The 18,732-nt window shown below is 50.3% G+C and overlaps 1 protein-coding gene across 5 annotated transcripts in view; it reads left to right on the plus strand.

The window, feature by feature from the left end:
* Nucleotides 1–18,732, plus strand: part of GFRA2 (GDNF family receptor alpha 2) — a 100,646-nt gene that overhangs the window by 59,303 nt on the left and 22,611 nt on the right. For 3 of the 5 annotated variants that reach the window (XM_053900968.1, XM_053900970.1, XM_019467045.2), the window contains 3 exons: nt 10,049–10,158; nt 10,909–11,049; nt 13,403–13,575. In XM_053900968.1, coding sequence (XP_053756943.1) covers nt 10,049–10,158; nt 10,909–11,049; nt 13,403–13,575 — 424 coding nt within the window. Of the gene's footprint in view, nt 1–10,048; nt 10,159–10,908; nt 11,050–13,402; nt 13,576–16,579; nt 16,724–18,732 lie in introns of all 5 variants that reach the window. The other 2 variants (XR_002085122.2, XM_053900969.1) reach the window with 2 other exon arrangements.

Here is an 18,732-nt window from a genome sequence, read left to right on the forward strand (position 1 = left end):
AATACTTGCCCAACATTATACCCCTTGTAAGTTGTAGAGCTGGGGTTGGAAGGTGATTTGGTGCCTGGGATGTTTCTCTTAGCCATGATGCTATTCTGTCTCTTCATTTGGTCTGCAGTTTCGGCTAAGCATCCACCTTTGGATTTTTCTCTGTATGATATGTTTCAGGAAATGTTATTTAATGTAAGAAACTATCTGAATCTCTGTAACAATATACCATGGGTGTGGATGGACTGCGAAGGCTGAGAAGCACATTGTGTGGAGGTTGAAGGGAGGGGAAATGCTGAGGAAAATGAGATCTGGGTCTTTGTGTAGGAGGTTCTCAACATCAGGAAGGGGAAGAACGAAGGACAGAATGGCTGGAACTGAGAGGAAATAAGCTAATGGGACTTCAAGTGTCACTGCCTCTGGACTAATTCCTAGGGTTAGGAAGACCATGTGAGCGGCTGGCCACTAAGGTCTGGGACCTTGCCTGCTCCCTGGCACTGCAGGATTGCTTCCTACCCCCAACGGGTGGGAGGTGGACCTGGAAGACGGGGGTGGTGGGGAGAGAGAGAGGGAAGAAACCCAACCTTATACCATCAGCAAGAACCATATCAGCATTCAGAGAAAGTTGAAAGAAATCTTTCAGCTGGCTGGCTACCTAGCTCAAGGCTAACCACACTCTTAACACAATAATAAGTCAATCCTCACTGAATAATTAAATAGAGAGCCTTCATAAGTATTGACTTAATGTGACAGCAAGTCTATAGTGACTCGGGGTTTGCTTATGTAAACACAATCTCTTGTTCAGCTTACTTAGCAGTTCAATGAAATAGAACAGTCCTTCAATTAAAATCAAATGATGCATGTGTTTAATTCTTTTCTCTTCTTACTGTGTAATAATAGGTTTGGAACATAGGTGAAGATCAGATTGGGGAAAAGTGGAGAAAAGGGTATCTGCCCATCTGCTTGTGTTTTCAGAGGACATGAAGGGACTTAATCAATGGTCTCTAGAAGAAGGATACGGTCTTGGCTCTTATCTCTGGGCCCTGGGTGGGAGATCCATCCATACCCTACTGATCGATCCTCTCCCAAAGCAGGCTTAGGTTGGCCACCGTGGTTGGTATGTCTGTCTCTTGATGGTGGCCTAGGTCTAATTGATTGCTTTTGGTCAGTTGGGGGTGCAGTGGCTCCAACCACAGCACTCTCCAGGCCATTTCTCCATGGCTCACCTGGAGGGGAGAAGGGGGATGCTGTGGGATCTCCAGGCTGGATGACAAGGAGGGGCCAAGGAGCAAGGTAGCACCCCACTTATTCCCTTGGGGATGCCAGAGAGAAATAAACCTCCCTCGTTCTGTGGCTTCAGAATGCTGGGAGAAGGGACGGGGGTGGTGTGCTGGGAAAGGGGATGGAAGGTGAGGGCATAGGCCTTGTGGTAGAAGGGAAAACCCAATGGCTTCATAAGATTTGAAGCTAAGTTTTCTGGCCTTGCTGCTGAGATAGTAACTGAGTTAATTAACCTAAGTCTTCGTTTCCTTATCTGTAAAACAGAGGTAATAATGCCAACTTCAGAGAATTGTTGTCAGAGTAAAATGTGAGGATGTTAGTAGAAGTACTTTGTGTGACACTGTACAAATGCAGAGGGTGCTTGTTAATAGATCAGAGATGTTATGTCCCTTGGCCTGAAGGGAAAGGGCTCATGCCTTCTAACACTGTGTTCTGTGCTCAGGAGTGGTTAGCAGGGTCTTCTGATCTCATCAAGAGCGGCAGCAAGCGCTGCCAGGGCATCCACTACGTGCCAGGCACTGTCCAAGCACTTACGTACATTTGCTCATTGGACATCTCATTCAGACCTTGCCATGACCGTATGAGGTAAATACTATTGTTACCTCCATTTTCCAGCTGAAGAAATGGAGGCCTGGAGAGATTTAATGACCTATTCAAGGTCACACAGCTAGTGAGTAGCTAAGCCAAAGCTCAAACCCAGTCAGTATGGCATAATGTTGGAAATTGGACCTTCTGGCTGAGTGTGCTTCTGGCTGGGTGGAGGGGAGAGGGGTTCTCGTGAATTCAGGACCTCCTGTGGGAGGAGAGCAAACATTTCTACGTGTGGCAGCCTGCCCTGGGGTCGTGGTCATGTCCAGAAGGGTTTGGTGTGCATTTCCCAGTTTGGCACCAGGTTCTGTCTCCAACTTGCAAGTGCCTAGGTATCGGAGCTACCCGGAGGGAGGAGCCAGTTCTCTGAGATGGTAGCTTTTCTCTCTCAGCCTCTTTGTCTTGGGACAGAGGGTCAGTAAAATTTGCTGATGTTCCTGGAACTAATAACCCTTTCTCTAAATGAAGCTTAGAAAAATCATTGTTTATAATAAACTCAGGATTTCCGAGGCCTTGTTCAATTAAACTTGAAGAAATAATTACAATCTTAAAGCAACTTTATTAAAAGAGAGCATAACAAACAGTGTATTCTATTAGCATCTTTTGAAATTTACTTCTGCATCTTGTTAGTTTATACGCTTACCATTTTCCCCTGTTTGCAACCAGGGTATGCAAACTGTATTGTCTCCTGATTTTTAATCCCTTCACGTGATTTCATGTTTGACTTTTCATATATTGGCACAATCTATGTCCTTGTCGTTTTTAATAGCAGCGTTGCTTTCTGTGGCTCATCCATCTGAGCCATTCCCCTCTAGTTAAGCTGGGGAAAGAATCTAAGGCTAGGTCCATCTTCCTTCATGAATTTTATTAACATCTGTTTTCCAAGTTGCTCTCACTGAGGTACTCCTGTAATCCTGGCTCTTTCACATGGGCTAGTCAGACCCTTTGTGGATTTGGTTTTTGATCTGTGTCCTTTTCAGTGTATGCCTTGTTTTGGTTCCTTTGAACGTGGGCAGAGAAGATCATATAAAATCAGAGAGTGAAGCTAGACATTAGTCAAGAATTTTTCTGTTTTAAGTGACAGAGACCCCCTTAAGAAAATTAAAAAGGAATTTACTGGCTTTCAATAAAATTTAGAAAGGGCAGGAGTAGATTCTAGGACTCAAATACAAATAGGACTTTCTCTCTCCTTGTCTCTTGTTTCTGCTTCTCTCTGCGGGTTAGCTGCATGTTTATTCTTCTTGTGACCGTGAGGCTAGAGTATGGCCCCGATTCATCTGGGCTCATGTCTGTGGTGTCTCATAACCAGAGAGAAAAGAATAGTCTTCCTTGCTTGCTCCATTAGGAAAACCCCAGGGAAACACCCTGTTTAGCCTAGCTTGTGTTACTTCCTTATCCCTAAACTAGTCTGTGTGGCTGGGGACAGAGTTGTATGGTTGGCCCAGCCTGGGTCATGTGTCCACCTTTGGCCCAGGTAGTAGAGTGCCATGGTTGACAGCCTTTATTAGAGCTACCTGGCTGGAGGTGGGAGTCCCTCCCCTCAGCCCACTCCCAGGGGAGCTGCTATTCTGAGCAGGTAGAATAAATGTTTACTGCACACCTGAAGAATAAACAGAAAGGAAAGAAGCCGGGTTGGTACTTGATTTCATGAAACAAGTGGTGGCAGTCTCCTGGAGGAGCAGGAAAGGACGGAGGACCAGGCTGTCCACAGTGAGCCCTGGAGGTGTCAGAAAGCAGCCACATGGGTGAAATCCATTTTCCCCTTTCTCAGTGTCACATAACATTGAACGCACTTGACCAAGCCCTGCACTGCTGGAGAGAACCTCAGAAAGCCATTCCAGAGGCACTTGGGTCTATTAAAGCCATTTTCTCTGCATTCCCATAAGTTGTCTATGAGGCCTATCATGAGTAATTTGCACTTCTTGGGAAACCCTATTCCCTTCCATGAAATATTCAAGTACCCTGTTCGTTTGTATGAGGACAGTGCTGGTGGCTGCCTTTGGAATCATCATTAGCAGTGGAGGATCATGACAGCACAGCCAGAGAAAAGACCCTATCCTTGTTAGCAGGTGCCTGGTCGTGGTATTCTGGCTGTAGGGTACGTGTGGCCTACCTCTCAGAGCTGCTGTGTTTTTGCTGTGGAATGTGTCTACTTTGTGGAATTGTTCAGAAAATTCAATGAGGTAACTGCATCTGGTACATAATAGGACCTCAATAAATATTAGCTCCCTTTTCTCCTTCACTTTTAAGACTATCAATAGAAAACCATTGGTTTCCATGGCAACAGTGTAAAAGGTATAATCTGATAAATGGGAACTTTGGGAAGCTGACAAGAACACACCAAAAAGCCATGTACTGTCTGGCATTGGAGTGCTTTGGGGTTCTGTGGAGTAATTCACCTTGTATTATATTTTAGTATTCCCAAACTATATGTGTTTGGGAAGGTATTTAGAATTTGGATCAAGGATGGTCTCGTTGATTACAGGTGCCTGTACTTTCTCTTGGCTAAGACCAAAGCATAGAACTGAGAAGTGTGTATCCAAGTGTAAGTGTATGTCTGTGTAGGGATTGTTGTGTGTGTGTGTGTACACAAATATGAGCATTCTTTGCCATGTAACCAGGAGCCTTCTCAGGCCCTGGTATGAAGCATTATTTTCTTCCATGGCTAGGTCATAAAGTGGGGATGTTTAAAGCTGAGACCAGGGGGTGGGGTCTGAAGGGCTCCCCGAAGCCCAGCTCTGCAGTCTGTGTAGATTGCCATATTCCCAAACTTTAGCCTGCCTCAGAATCACCTGGAGGGCTTGTTAAAGCACAGATTGTTGGGCCCTGCCCTTAGAATTTCAGATCTTGTATGTCTGGGGTGGGTCTGGAGAATTTGCTTTTCTAACAAGTTCCCAGTTGATGCCAGTGCTGTTGCTCTGTGGACCACACTTAGAGAACCACTAACCTATAGGGAGTCTGCTTGTATGGCTGATCTTTGCACATCGAGCCTTGTCTCTTTTTCCCTCTGTAGAAGTGCATCTGCCTAATCAAATAGGATTGCCAGATCCAACAAATGAAAATTCAGGATACCCAGTTAAATTTGAATTCCAGATGAATGATGAAAAACTGCTTAGTATTAGTATTAGTTATGTTTAGTTTAATATTAGTATGTCCCAGATACTGCATGGGATATACTTACACTAAAAAATTCATTGTTTACCTGATATTCAAGTTAAATGGACACCCTATATTTAATCTGACAACCGTTTAATCAAATTGGGGGTCAAGTGTCTCTCTGTGCCTCTTCTGCTGCTTCTGTGTGATTGAATAGGCTACAGCTGCTAATGAAACCAGCCCAGAGATGGTTTGTGTTTTTCGGACAGAGCCACCTGCTGCCCTGAGCTCATTTGGCAGTCTTCACTTGATCTCACTGGGATGGACTTGGCTTTGTTCATATTTGCTCTTTTGCTGGCTCTCTGTGCCTTTCTTTGTCTGTCTGTCTCTCTTTTTCTCATGCTTTCTTTTATGCCCTCTTTCCTATGGGGGTTCTTAAAGGTGGAAATTTGCAAAGTGATGGGGATGGGCCAAGGAGAAGTCTTCTTAGCAGTGTGAGAATGGAGTCCAGAGGCGACCTCACAGGGTCTGCAGGGAGGAGCAGCATCAGGCCCGGAGAGGGCATAGAGAGCCCCAGCTGGCTGGCCACCGTGCACTATGAAAAGGATAACATTTGCCTTGGAGAATGCGCCTTCCAGGGCTGGGTAGGGAGCGCTTATGTGGCTGCTTCACATAGTGGCTGGAGTCTAGCGTGTCGCCAGCTTGAAGGAAATTGATGTCACTTGGTCTTTGATGCTGACAGAGGGAGCTGGCTGCCGTGGACATCAGCCTGTCTTGAGGGACAGAGAGAATCTGAGCAATCAAAGGCCTTCTGGAGACTTGGACACAGCATCCCCCTAACTGGCCCCATTTGGCCTTCTCTCTTGCCAAGATCACTTTGACACTAAGAATGGAGAGATGGAGGAACAGAAGGCTGAGCTATGGCCCTTCCCTTCACCTGCCCCTCTGATGGCTGCTGTGCCCGGGCCTACCTCCTCTCCTCCCTGTGCTCTGAATGGAGCTGGAGGGCCTGCTTAAAGGAAGTAGGCCATGGCATTAGACGGGTCTGGCAAAGGAGACTTGTATATGCTTTGGGGGCTGGTGTTCCTCTTCCTGTGTCCTCAGAGTGGCATGGAGAGTGATGGTGGGGTAGGGAAGCCATCGTTCACCTGGGACCAGCAGGGTGACCCTGGAGCCTTGTGGTAAGGGAGAGGGCATGGGGGTCTTTTGTTCCTGGTATGCCCGCATTGCCTTGTGTGGGAACCAGACCTACCTTGGCAGGTTGAACAGGTAGTTTTCCTTCTATCCCAGACCCAGGAAAACCTGTTCCCTGTTTGCACTTGCCAGTGTTTGGCAGGCACAATACTGGGGACAAGATGTCTGGATAGAGAAGAAAGATAAGGTGATGACTCCTCTGAGTTCCCCAGCTGTCTTACATAGCCCCGTGGGGGGGGGAGATTGGCAGGCACGACTCACCCTATTTGATAACTGGGGACACTGAGCTCGGAGACATGACAGACCTGCCCAAAGTCACAGCCAGTGAGTGATAGAGCCTGGCCGTGAGACAGAACCTCCCAGTTCCCAGCTTCCTTTTCTCTCATCTCATCTCCAGTGGCCTATCTTTGTGGACAGTCACATTCTCCTTGCTCATGCTTTGCACCTTCTCCAGCCCGTGGGGTCCAGTGACATTTTCAGGGCCTTTGTGGATGGTGGGGCCAGGCAAGATCCTCAAGGTTCCCAGTGTCAATGAGTGGAGAACTAACCTTGCAGAAGGGAAGTGGGCAGCATGCTCCCACCGGAGGGCGAGCCGACCGTGACCTCTCATCAAGCTCTGGGCCATGGCTGGTGGGTACTCTGCCCTGACCCCATTAGCTGGGATTTCCTTTCTGACATTGCCCTTCCCAGCCTTGTCTGTCAGTCACGTGACAGGGGCTCAATACATGTTTGGAGGAAGAATGAAGAAATCAGTGAAGTCTGACACTCTAGGAAAATAGGTACCAGTTGGAGAGACCAAATAGGACAGTATCAGTGTCTTTATACAATTGAGTATGAAATTGCCTGGTCCAGACCATGTGTGTAGCTAGAATAGAGAGGTGGGAGAAATCCACACAGCTGGGGTGGTCAGCAAGGGCTTTGTGGGGGAGGACTGCAGGTGGGCCTTGCGGGGGTACTAGGAGGGAGTCAGGCCCTAGTGTGATCACATAGCTTTGGAACGTACTCATGTACTTTGGTTAAGAGATGATTTCAATGCCTCTTGGTGGGGAGGAGATGATAATTGGTGGCTTTGCTTGTTGTCTAGCACCTTCCTTGCCCTACACCCTGCAGGAGCTTGGTTCTGGCTTCATGCTGCGCACCTGCAGCCCAGCCCTCCTTAGTGTTGGGGCCTGACCACATCCCCTTGGCTCCTTTTGGAGGGAGGCATCTGGCCAAAGCAGACAGTGAAGTACCTGAAGGGCTGTACGAGTCTCCTGTGGCTGCCATAACAAAGTCCCACAAGCTGGGAGCTTAAAAGGGAAATGTATTCTCTCACAGTTCTGGAGGCCAGAAGTCCCATATCAAGGTGTCAGGTGGGTTGTGTTCCCCAAAGGCTTGAAGGAGGAATTTGCTCAGTGCCTTTCTCTCAGCTGCTGGTATTGCCTGCAGACCTTACCCTTCCTGGCCTTGTAGGGGCGTTGCTCAGTCTCTGCTTCCATCTTCACATGTATTCTCACTGTGTCTGCGTCTCTTCTCCCTTCTTAAGGACACTAGTCATTGGCTGGCGGGCTCACCCTAATCCACTGTGACCTCATCTTGGTCACGTCTGCAAAAAGCTCATTCCGACGTAAGGTCCCATTACAGTACTGGGAGTCAGGATGCAATTCAGCCCATAGCAGGTGCCTAGAGCTTTTGTTTTGCTTGCCTCCAGGTCTCCTCTACCTATTAAAGTCTGTGTCTCTGGAGGCTAGGAGATAGGCAGAGGCCACCACACTCACACTGTCAGAATGTCTTCACGCACATGTGGGGTGCGCGGTGGGACAGACGCTGCTCTTACCATTTAAGACTGAGTCTTACTCTGCAGGGACTGAAGTCTTGGTTAGAAATGCTGTTTCTCCCTGTTTTGGTGTTGGGTGGTGAGGAGATAGAGGGTAGGAAGGAGGGGGAAGACACCTGCAGGCTTCCTGTTTTCAGGGATGCAGAATGTTGGCTCTGGAAAGACCTTCAGGGGCTTTTGCCCCAGAAAGGGCATCCACCCTGTTGTTCATTCTGGGGCGGGGCCCTGGCTCCACTGCTCAGGAACTCTATGATCTTGGGCAATTTATTTAGCTCCTCTGAGTCTCAGCGTCCTCCTCTGTAAAGTGGGATAGTAACAACAATCCTGGTCAGATCTCACAGAGTTCAGGTCTCAGTGTTTGTGAGGATTTAATGATAAATGGATGGATGTGTAAGTTTCTTTTCTTAAATCATTTTTATTGTGATAAGTTATACATTACATAAAATTTACCATTTTAACCATTTTTGACTGTATGGTTTTCAGTGACATTAAATACATCCACAATGTTGTGCAGCCATCACCACCTCCATCTCCGGAACTTTTTCATCTTCCCAGACTGTGAAAATATCTTTTACTGAGAGCACTTTGTATTTCATTTGATAAACCAGGAAACCAAGTCCCTGAGAAGGAAGGACTTGCCTGAGTCATCCAGTGAATTAGGGACACAGCTGAAGTGTGAGCCCCAGTCCCCTGTCAGTTCGGTGCTCATCACCTTCTGTCTCCCACACTTCTGTGGGCTGCAGGGTCTGGGACACATGAGGCATCGTTGGGGTTGAATTCCTCTGCAGAGCTTCCTCTCTCTCCCCCAAACCCTGTCCCCAGGACAAACCAGAATGTGTACCATGGTGGGACACACACAACTGCCTGCTCTGAGAGTGTTCCTGTCAGGCTGTCCTGGTCTCTGTCAACCTCTGGTCTCTCTCTGCCTGCTTCTTTCTCAGATGGGACAGAGTTCCAGTGGAGGATCAGGGGAGCTGAACTTGGGGCAACCTTTGGGATGACTTTGTGAGGTGCCTTATGGCGTGGAGAGAGTGGGGGCAGGGAGTCAAGGGCTGCATTTTGGTCCTTCCTATAGCTACCACAGTCTCCTCACTGAGCACCTATTTGTTGAGGCCCTACTGTGTGCCCATCATTGGGAAAATACCAGTGAATGAGACCATATTCCTCTCTACTTGGGGCTTCTGTGAGACACAAATGGTATGATACACGAAGACCCCATGGCAAAGGGCACTCACCTGTAGGAAGTGATGGCAGGTGGGGAGGTGAGATGGCCAGGCTGATGGTAGCCAGGGTGCCAGGGTGGGTTAGATTTGGGTGTTCTGGGCTCCATGTGACCTTCCACATCAGGTGCTGGAGACAGACCCTGGCCAGAGAGCATCTGTTTGCCTTCAGGTGACTCACGGTCAAGGAGGGATGTGCCCACATAGTTATGAAGCAGTATTATGGGGGCCAACAGAGAGGAAGGGGTGACAGCAGGTTATATCACCAAGGGAAGAAAGGGCTGATTCTGCCCAAGGGGCAGTTGGAAGGACAGCAGGGGAAGCTTTGCTCTGACTTGGTTCAGAAGAGGACTGTCAGGAAAGCCTATGGGTGTCTCACCATAGACGGACTCTTTTTTTACCTGTCTGGGGGCTGGCTCCTTTGACCCTCAACTGGATCCTGGGAGTAGCTGGAACAGGGATTATTGTATGCATTTTGCAGGCAGGAAGAGTGATGTGTTGAAGGCCTTGGGCAAGGTCACCCAGGACTGTGGTCAAGCAGAAAGCAGAGCCCAGCTTTCCTTCCTTGGTCCCAGGCATTCTTGGCAAACCCACCCCAGGTTCTTTCTGTCTGTGTTCCTCTGACTGGAAGATCCATTCAGAGCCCACCGTTCCTAAATTGTGTACCTGGCTCTCCAGGAAGTCCTGCCCTCAAGGAGCTCCCAGCCTGAAGTCCCTCAAGGCTTGGTTCCCCCCATGTTCCTCTCCATCTTCCTGGCTTCCTCCTGCCCTGGGAACCTGCAGGCAGGAGCTGCTCTGCTGGAGAAAAGGCGGGAAGGCAGCCAGACTAAACCGTTCTCTCTGTTGGGTCTTCTCCTGACACCAGGTCCCGGCTGGCAGACTTCCACGCCAATTGTCGTGCCTCCTACCAGACGCTCACCAGCTGCCCTGCCGACAATTACCAGGCGTGTCTGGGCTCCTACGCTGGCATGATTGGTAAGCCGCCCCCGCGCACCTGGGCTCTTGGTGGCTCCTGGCTGCCCGATCCCCATGGGCAGGGGGCCTGGCTCAGGGCCAGAGAGTGGACAGCCTGAGCTCGCTTTTCTCTGTGGTGGGAAACCAGAGGAGAAGGCAACCTTTTATCATGGGGGGAGGAGGGCCCCAAGGGCCTTATAAGGCTTTTGAAATGAGAAAACAACATTTATTACATGGTTTGGACTTTCCAGGTACCGCGCTGAGCAGTTTACACCAACTGTTTTATTTTAATTCTCATAGCAGTACTTACTAGGGGGGAGTTGCTATCTCCATTCTACAAATGGTAAAACTGAGGCTTAGAGAGGTCAAGTCACTTGCACAAGTTCCCCTAGCTAGTAAATGTTGGCACTGGGATCCAAACCCAGGATGTGAACCTTAGTCTCCCTGGCTCTCGAACACAGGTTCTGCTTGCTGGTGAAGAAGGCAAAGGCCCAGGGAAGCAGGGGGCAGGGTGGTGACTCCGGGATAGCTCCTCTGCTATCTTGCTCTGTCCTCAGTGTCCATACCCCTCTGCCCCCTGTGGCCATGGCTGCATGGTCGCTGGGATAGTAATGGTCCGTTTGTTTGAGTTAGGATATATGTGTGTTTGAGGGGGCAGGTGGGAGGAAAGGAGAGTTCCCCAGCCTCTTCTCTGTTGTGTCTGGGGCCTGGGACCCAAAGAGAAGGCCTCACTATTCCTCTTTCCTTTGCCTTCCCTTTCTCCCTGCCCAGGGTTTGATATGACACCCAACTACGTGGACTCCAACCCCACTGGCATCGTGGTGTCCCCCTGGTGCAGTTGTCGTGGGAGTGGGAACATGGAGGAGGAGTGTGAGAAGTTCCTGAGGGACTTCACCGAGAACCCGTGCCTCCGTAAGTCCGAGCAGGCCCTCCCCATGCCTCTCAGTCCCAGAGGGGCCCTGGAGGCCTACCTTTGCCATGCCCTTCTCTCTCCATTGGGATGGCCAGTGATAATCTACAGGGCTTCCCCAGTGACCCACGGAGAACTTGGGTTTTGTGCTCTTGGGGACTCATCCTACTGAATAGTCAGTAGGCCAGCCTGAATTTACCACCAGAGGATTTGAGCCTATGTCAGGCCAAGGTCGAAGATTTCTGGTCTATTATCCTGAGAGCTTTAGCCAGGTTCCTTCAGGGACAGCCGTATGATGAGGATCTCAGCATCTGTCACTTGTCCCCTTAAGGATTTGTTTCCCGTTAGAATTGGTGACTTGCAAGTCCCAAACTGCTAATTAAAGGCTAGAGAGAGAGGTTAGCCACAGTCTGCCTGCCTCGCTCTTTTCAGTCTAATGCTCTTGCCACCCACCCACTTGAAAATCTCCCGCCTTCCTTCTGTCCTTTCTTCCTTCCATCCGTCAGTCCATCCTCCCTTTTTGTATGGCACTGAGGATTCAGAGAGATGAGCCATGGTGCCTGCCATTGAGCAGTGTGGAGTCTGATGGAGGCACACTGTCAGGGGGTCACTGTGACCACAGTACGGAGTGAGTGATACTAGGGTGGACGTCAGTACAGGGCACTTTAGGAGCCCAGACTAGTGATACCAGTCAGCCTGGAGGAGGAGGCCCTGAAAGCTCCTCAGAGGCTGGCCCCTTGAGGGAGAGTGGCATTTGTCAGCTGACGAGGCAGGGAGGGCGCACCGGTCCACCCTTGGCAGGGCGGCTTGCAGGAACTGTGGACTATGGAGTCTTGCTCTAGAGCATGAGGATGCTGAGGGTTATCTGGACAGGGAGAGGGAATCCTCCTCATGAAGGGCCTTGCAGTCCTGAAAGTGTTAGGATCTTATGGTCCTACAGGTGGTGGAGGTGGGAGTGCAGGTCACTGAAGGGGAGTCAGCAGGTGGCATTGTGGGCAGACCAGCATGCAGATGGCCTGTTCTCTGGTTCTGGTGTGGAGGGTTGGGGCTGTGGTTCTGACAGGTGGTCCAACACCAGTGTACTCAGAAGTGGGGGGGCAGCTATTCCCAAAGAGGCCGGTGTGACTGAGCCGGAGCAGTGGTGGGCAGGAGAGAGGAGAGATGGAGTGCACAGATCTTTAGGCGATGGGCTCAACTGCCAGCAAGTGGGCGGTCATGGAAGCATGGTGGGGGGCTTGGGTGGGGAGAGATGACCTCTGCAAGACTGTAAACATGGGCAGAAAGCAGTGATGCAACAGGAGGGAGCGATGCCTTGTTGGGGCGTAGATGTGATGAACTTGAGGTGCATCTGGGACTTGGAGGTGGAGATTTCTGGAGGCACTTGGTTCCAGGGTCATGTCTTGGGAACAGTTTGGTCCAAGAAGTCCCATTATTTAGTCTTCAGTGCACGGGTGATGATGGTGTGGTAGTAGGTGAGGCCACTGTGGAAGATGGCTGAGTCTGGGGCTCTTGGAATGCCATTGGCAGGACCTGGAAGCATCTGAGGTGGCAGAGGAGCCAGGAGAACCTGTGTGGGGGTTGGAGGGTGGGGCAGGGGTGGGGCAGGGGTGGGGATGGGGATTGGTGTGGGGGACGCTTTGAAGTGGAGGGTGGTCTGCAGCACAGGATGCTACAGAGAAGCCAGTGATCACCGCCCTGGGCCCGGCCTGCTGCCTCCTTCTGGGCTCCCCACCCCACTTCTACTCTTCCCTTCCTCTTCTGCATTTCTTTTTCTTTTTTTTTTTATGTTTCAAGTTTTTATTTAAATTCCAGTTAGTTAACATATAATGTAATGTTGGTTTCAGGAGTAGAATTCAGTGAATCATCACTTACATACAACACCCAGCGGTCATCCCAACAAGTGCCCTCCTTAGTACCCATCGCCCATTTCCCATACACTTCCATCCATCAACCCATAGTTTGTTCTGTATTGTTAGGAGTCTCTTTTATGGTTTGCCTGTCTCTTTTTTTTCTTCTGTGTTCATCTGTTTTGTTTCTTAAATTTCACATGAGTGAAATCATATGGTATTTGTCTTTCTCTGACCAACTTAAGTCACTTAGCTTTCGATGGACATTTGGGCTCCACATTTCTTTCTTTTGTTTGTCTTTTGCAACCTCCCTCTTGCTATTTTCTTCTCTCCATGTGAGATGTCAGTATTGTCTGAAAGGGGACTCCAGAGAAATTAAGTTTGGACAAGCCACACCCTGTCCCCGGCTCTGGGCTGTTACAGGGGAGGCAGCATTAGGATGTGAGGGGAAGAAATTATGGAGGCAGCCCCTGATTTCTCTGTGCCTACCTGCTCTCACCCCCCACAGGGAATGCCATCCAGGCCTTTGGCAACGGCACGGATGTGAACCTCTCCCCTAAAAGCCCCTCATTCCAGGCCACGCAGGCCCCTCGGGTGGAGAAAACACCTTCTTTGCCAGATGACCTCAGTGATAGCACCAGCCTGGGGACCAGCGTCATCACCACCTGCACATCTGTCCAGGTGAGGGGACACGGCTCTGCAACTGGGGAGGGCAGGCTGAAGGCATAGAGAAACACCAGGACATGAGAGGCGGGTGTGGGAAATTAGCTCACTGGGGATCAGGGATGGGACTGGCAAGTTCTTGCCCTTGGGTCAGGACCCAAGAGGCAGGGAACAGCTGTTGGGAGCTAGTTTTTTTGTGCCTACATTCCCTAGGCATTCACCTGACAAGTAGGAAGCACTGGATTGTGCTAGAAAACACGGGGTGCCAGGGAAATGGAATGGTTAACACATACTAACCATCTGCTAATTACCAGGTGTTATGCTAGCAGATTCTCTGCCTATTTCACTGAATTTTCACAAAGTGAGGTGTTGGTCTTCATGTATTATACACAGGAAACTGACCCAAGAAGAAGGTTAGGTAACATACCCAAGGTCATACAGCCAGTTAGTGGTAGAATAAGATTTCAAACTTACGTCAGACCCCAAAACCCATGATGTTCATTTGTTTGTCCATCTGTCCATCCACCTAGTCATCGAGCATGTATTATGTATGCGTTATGTGCCAGGACTTACGTGAGATGTGAGGGAGACTTTGGTGAATAAAACTGACACTGTCCTGGGTTTTGTGGTCCTTACGGTCTTGTTCAGGGTCAAACAATTCAACAAGCATCAGGCATGGACTGGGTTCAGTGCCACAATAGGGGACACATGTGGCACTATGGGGGCACATCCTAGGGCTCCCCACTCAGCTTTTTCTCTCTGTTGGGCTACCCTCCTGCCATCATGCCATTTGCTACAGTAGATTCTTTGCTTAGGCAGTTGGATCTAGTCAGAACACACACACACACACACACACACACACACACATATACATACATACACTCACCCACAACACACCCACTCACCCACATACATACACCCACACACACCACCCCCCCCCCCACACCTATACACTCTTACACTCACATACATACATACACTGATACATATACACACACAGTACAGCCACTCACACACACACGTACATACATATATACACACACCCACACTCACAACACACCCACAACTCTCACATTCACATACTCTCACATAATACACTCACTCGTACACTCACACTCACATCCATACTCACATACACACTTTTTCACACTCATACACACACACCCCTAGAACAAAGAGTGTAAAAGAGGACTGACCCCATGCAGAGTATCGGAGCAGAGGAAGGACGGAACAGCAAGGTTGAGGGTGTTGGGGTACAGTGAGGGAGTTGGGCCTAGAATTGCCAAGAAGGTTGGGGGCAGCCTGAGTGGGTGAGGGGGCAGGGTTATCAAGGCCTGGCTACGTGTGAGGCAGTGAAGACGCCAGGCTAAGTTGGGTGTCATACTCGAGGGATCAACAGTGCACATCTGCTACAAAGTTTTACTTGTGTACAGCAAGGCAGTTCTGAGACCTGGCATACAGCGATGTGACTGTAGCTGACACTATCGTATTATGAAGTGTGTTGATTGGCATGTGGTAAATATTTCACAGTGTGTGTGCCCATATATTGGGTCATCAGGTTGTACACTGTGAATACATGCAATGTTTGATGGTCAATTACAACCTCAGTAAAGCTGGAAAAAACCCCAGTGGGCATTCCTGGTGCCAGGATGAGGACTTGAGCAGGGACCCATTGTACCACAGGAGCTGGGGTGGGTGCCTGTCCTGGTTGGGAAGCCTACCCCCCCTGCCCTCCCTGGTGGGCTTCTCTGTGCTGAACAGCTGACCTCCAGGTATCCTCCTGTTAGGCTCAGCATGGGCCCTTCCATGCCTTGCGCCTCTCCATCAGGCCGCTCCTCCAGATCCCAGCTGAGGAGTCCGTGTCACCCTCGGGCAGCTCCTAATTACACTAGCCATGCTTGAGTGGCTGCGGGCAGGGGCTTGGGGGCCCGCTGCACAGACAGTTGCCAGCTCAATTTCATGCTAGAGTGGCAGGCAGCTCGGCGGTCAGGGCTGGGCCACCTGTCAGGTGACCATGCTCTGGCATGGCCCACATGTCCCTTGGGGCACCACCAGCCTCCCTGAGCTCCTCGGGGCAGGCTTACAAAGGGAAGTGCTGATTCAGCAGGTGGCTGTGGATCTTTCCTGAGGCTCTTACTGTAGCTTGACCCACCGTGGGTGTGGAAGAGTTCAAGGGTGTGGTCTCTTGCCCTCACTGCAGCCCACTCAGCCACTCAGTGCCTGGTGGCTCTGACTCCTTTTTAAAAATTTTTCCTCTATTCCCTCGGCATTTTGCTAAACTGTTGCCTGGTTTCTTTTAGCCCCAGTCTGGTTTTCTTCAGGTTCACCATCTTGGGGCTTGTCTTACACTTGGTTTAATTCCAGTGGAGTTAATACACCATGTGTATGTGAGATGATGTACGTGAAAGTGCTTGCAGACAGAGGAGCGCTCTGAATGCAGGGGCCCGAGCTGGGGAGGCTGACTAGCAGGGGGCTCCCCAGGCCTGGCCTCAGGGACTGCCCACTCACAGTCTACTGACTGTGTCACTCTGGGCGGGACAGCTGAGATTGGCCATTCCAGGAGAAAAAGAAGAGATGTAGACCCTCAGAGGGGGCCCACCAACCATCTTCCTGGTTCCTTCTCACTGAAACTAAAGGGGAATGGCCTGATTCTGTTTTAATCACAACCTGTTTGGTGAGAACCTACTACTCTATGCCTGATGCTGGGAGTGCAAGGAGAATAAACCCTCATCCCTGCCCTCAGCTTGGCTAAAGGCTGGCATGGGTGGTTTGTCCCCACACCCTCTCCCTCAGCTTTGCTGGGCTGGAAGGGGCTCCATGGTGGCCTTTGTGGGGCCTTGGGAGTGACAGCAACCTACAACTACAGAAAGGAGTCTTTACTCCACTCAGGGGAGTGAGGGCAGAGACAGGAAGCTGAGGCCAGGGTGGGAGGGAGGGTAGAGGAGGCTGTGCACCCTACACACCCCCTGGAGAGAAAGGCAAGGTCTTTACTTATTACCTCTGTCCTCCTCCCCATTCATAGGCCCAAGCCCTTGGGAAAGCCTTAGGGACCCCCTTCACTCACCCAGAGATGGCAGCGAGTTGGGGATCCCACATAAGTGATTGGACGTTAGGATAAGAGGGCCTTCTGAGATCTCCTTCTCAAGCCCCAAAGTATGAAAGCTTGGTAAGGACAGTAATTTGTTCAGAGCCCCCAGCCCCCAGATCCCGAACAGTTTCCTCTGGCTGTATTGCACTGGGTCCTCTCCTAGATCTGCTATCCCAGAGGGCTTTCCCATGGTGGGGTTTGGGGTCTTCAACTGGAACCCTTGTCCTCATCATAGAGCTGCTACACAAAAACCTGGGTATCTCAGCCACCCAGGAGCCAGGAGCCAGCAGGCCCCTGAGTTGGCCTGCATCTGGGCATCTTTGATGCTGTTTTGAGTCCTGCTCTCATGTTTCCATTTCTGGCTGTGGTCACCGCTTCAGGCAGCCTTGCCTTCCTGGAACTGTTTGAAACTTGGAGAAAGCATGGCAATATCTGCAAAATCGTCTCTCCCCTTCCCTTCTGGCCTTGCCTGTATCTGTAGGTAAACACACCCCTGTGTGAATTCCCTCCCTGATCTGTAGGCGGCAGGTCAGGCTTGAACTCCCATCGCACAGCCAGGCTGTCCCATGGCATAGGCTGCAGTGAGCAGGTTGCTGGCCTGTGCACTGGTCAGTCCTCGGAGTGAAGAGCCTGTCCTTCCTCTCTCTGCTTGGCGAACCCTGTTTGGCTTCCCCTTTTGGCGTGTTCCCCTGACTCTGCTCCTGCTTTACCTCACTTGAGCCCCCATCACGATGTGCCCTGCTCCATCCCTGATGGACAGAGGCTGCCTCTCACCCTCCTTGTTGCCCTGTGGACCCCAGTGCTCAGTGCATGGCATTGAGTAGGTGTTCTAGACAGGTTGAGGGAAGAACCCAGAGTTCCTGGTTCATCGGGTCTGTTGGAACTTCCTGCTCTCCATTCGAGAATGGGTTCTGAGTGCCTTATTGCTTGCAGCCAGCTCTGTGCAGCTTACCTCCTTCTCACAGATGCTGTCTGCATGCCATGAGGGTAGGCAGGTGGAGAAGTCTTTCTATGGAGGATGCAGGAAGATTGGTTAGAAGGTTCTTTTGTCACATGAGCAGTGGTGCAGTGATGGGGATAGTGGGAGACTGGCAGTGGACTTGCTTTCTCTGGTCATGGTTTGTTTCAGTGTCCTTGGCATTTCCTGTGGTTTGCTCTGAGCCACTTTGCAGGGACCCATCAGATCAACTGGGGTCTCACCTTTCCCAGGGCTGCAGAGCCCTGGCAACACAGCCTCCTTTGCTCTTTTGGTCTCTACCAGCCAGTTTTTGCTTTCCCCCTTGATCCTACCCATCACACCTGGTGGAATTAGAAATGAATTTGGAGGGGTTGATGCAGCCCCCCCTCAACACACCTGTGGTAGGCTCAGCAGCCTGCAGACACTTTCATCTCCTCCTCATCCCAGTGCGCAGGCCTGTGGGCATCAGAGTGGGGGACTGAGAGGCCTGTCAGTGTGTTGTAGGTCTATTAGGCATATAGTTCTGATATACAAATATGGCAGGTTTCAAAGCTTTGAATGACTTGAATGCATTCCTCCTTTTCTTCCCTTCTTCTAGCTTCCCTTATAGTCATTCATTTATTTACCCATAAGTGCATTCATTCATTACTCAGTGTAGATTCTTCCTGCATGTTCTCTGTTCCAGGTTCTGAGGCTGACAGCTCACCAGGGCCAGTACCTTGGTCCCATACTGGTAGGATGGACAGGATGCACACTCAGATAATTGGTGGGGAGGAAGCGATTGGCACCCTAGGAAGGTGGATAAAGTGACACGGGGCCCAGAGGAGGGAGGGCTGCTCTGGACTGGGAGTAGGGGCAGAGGACTCATGGGCAGAGTAAACCCTGCTGCTGGGCCTGGAAGAACAGAGATTACTGAGTATGTGGAGACATGGAATTGGAGTAGAGTGGGTAAGGGTGTCCAGGCAGAGGGTCTCGTGGGAGTGAGGGCATGGAGTCAGCATAGCACAGAACAGGTCCAGTAGGGGAATCTGCTGGCCATATCTGGCCTGCTGCCTGTTTGGATAAATCAGGGTTTATTGGGATACAGCCACACCCCCTTGTTTACATATTTTCCATGTGCTACAGGTAG

This window comes from Panthera pardus, unplaced genomic scaffold, assembly GCF_024362965.1.
Source record: "Panthera pardus isolate Hobbes unplaced genomic scaffold, ASM2436296v1 HiC_scaffold_13, whole genome shotgun sequence".
NCBI lineage: Eukaryota > Metazoa > Chordata > Mammalia > Carnivora > Felidae > Panthera > Panthera pardus.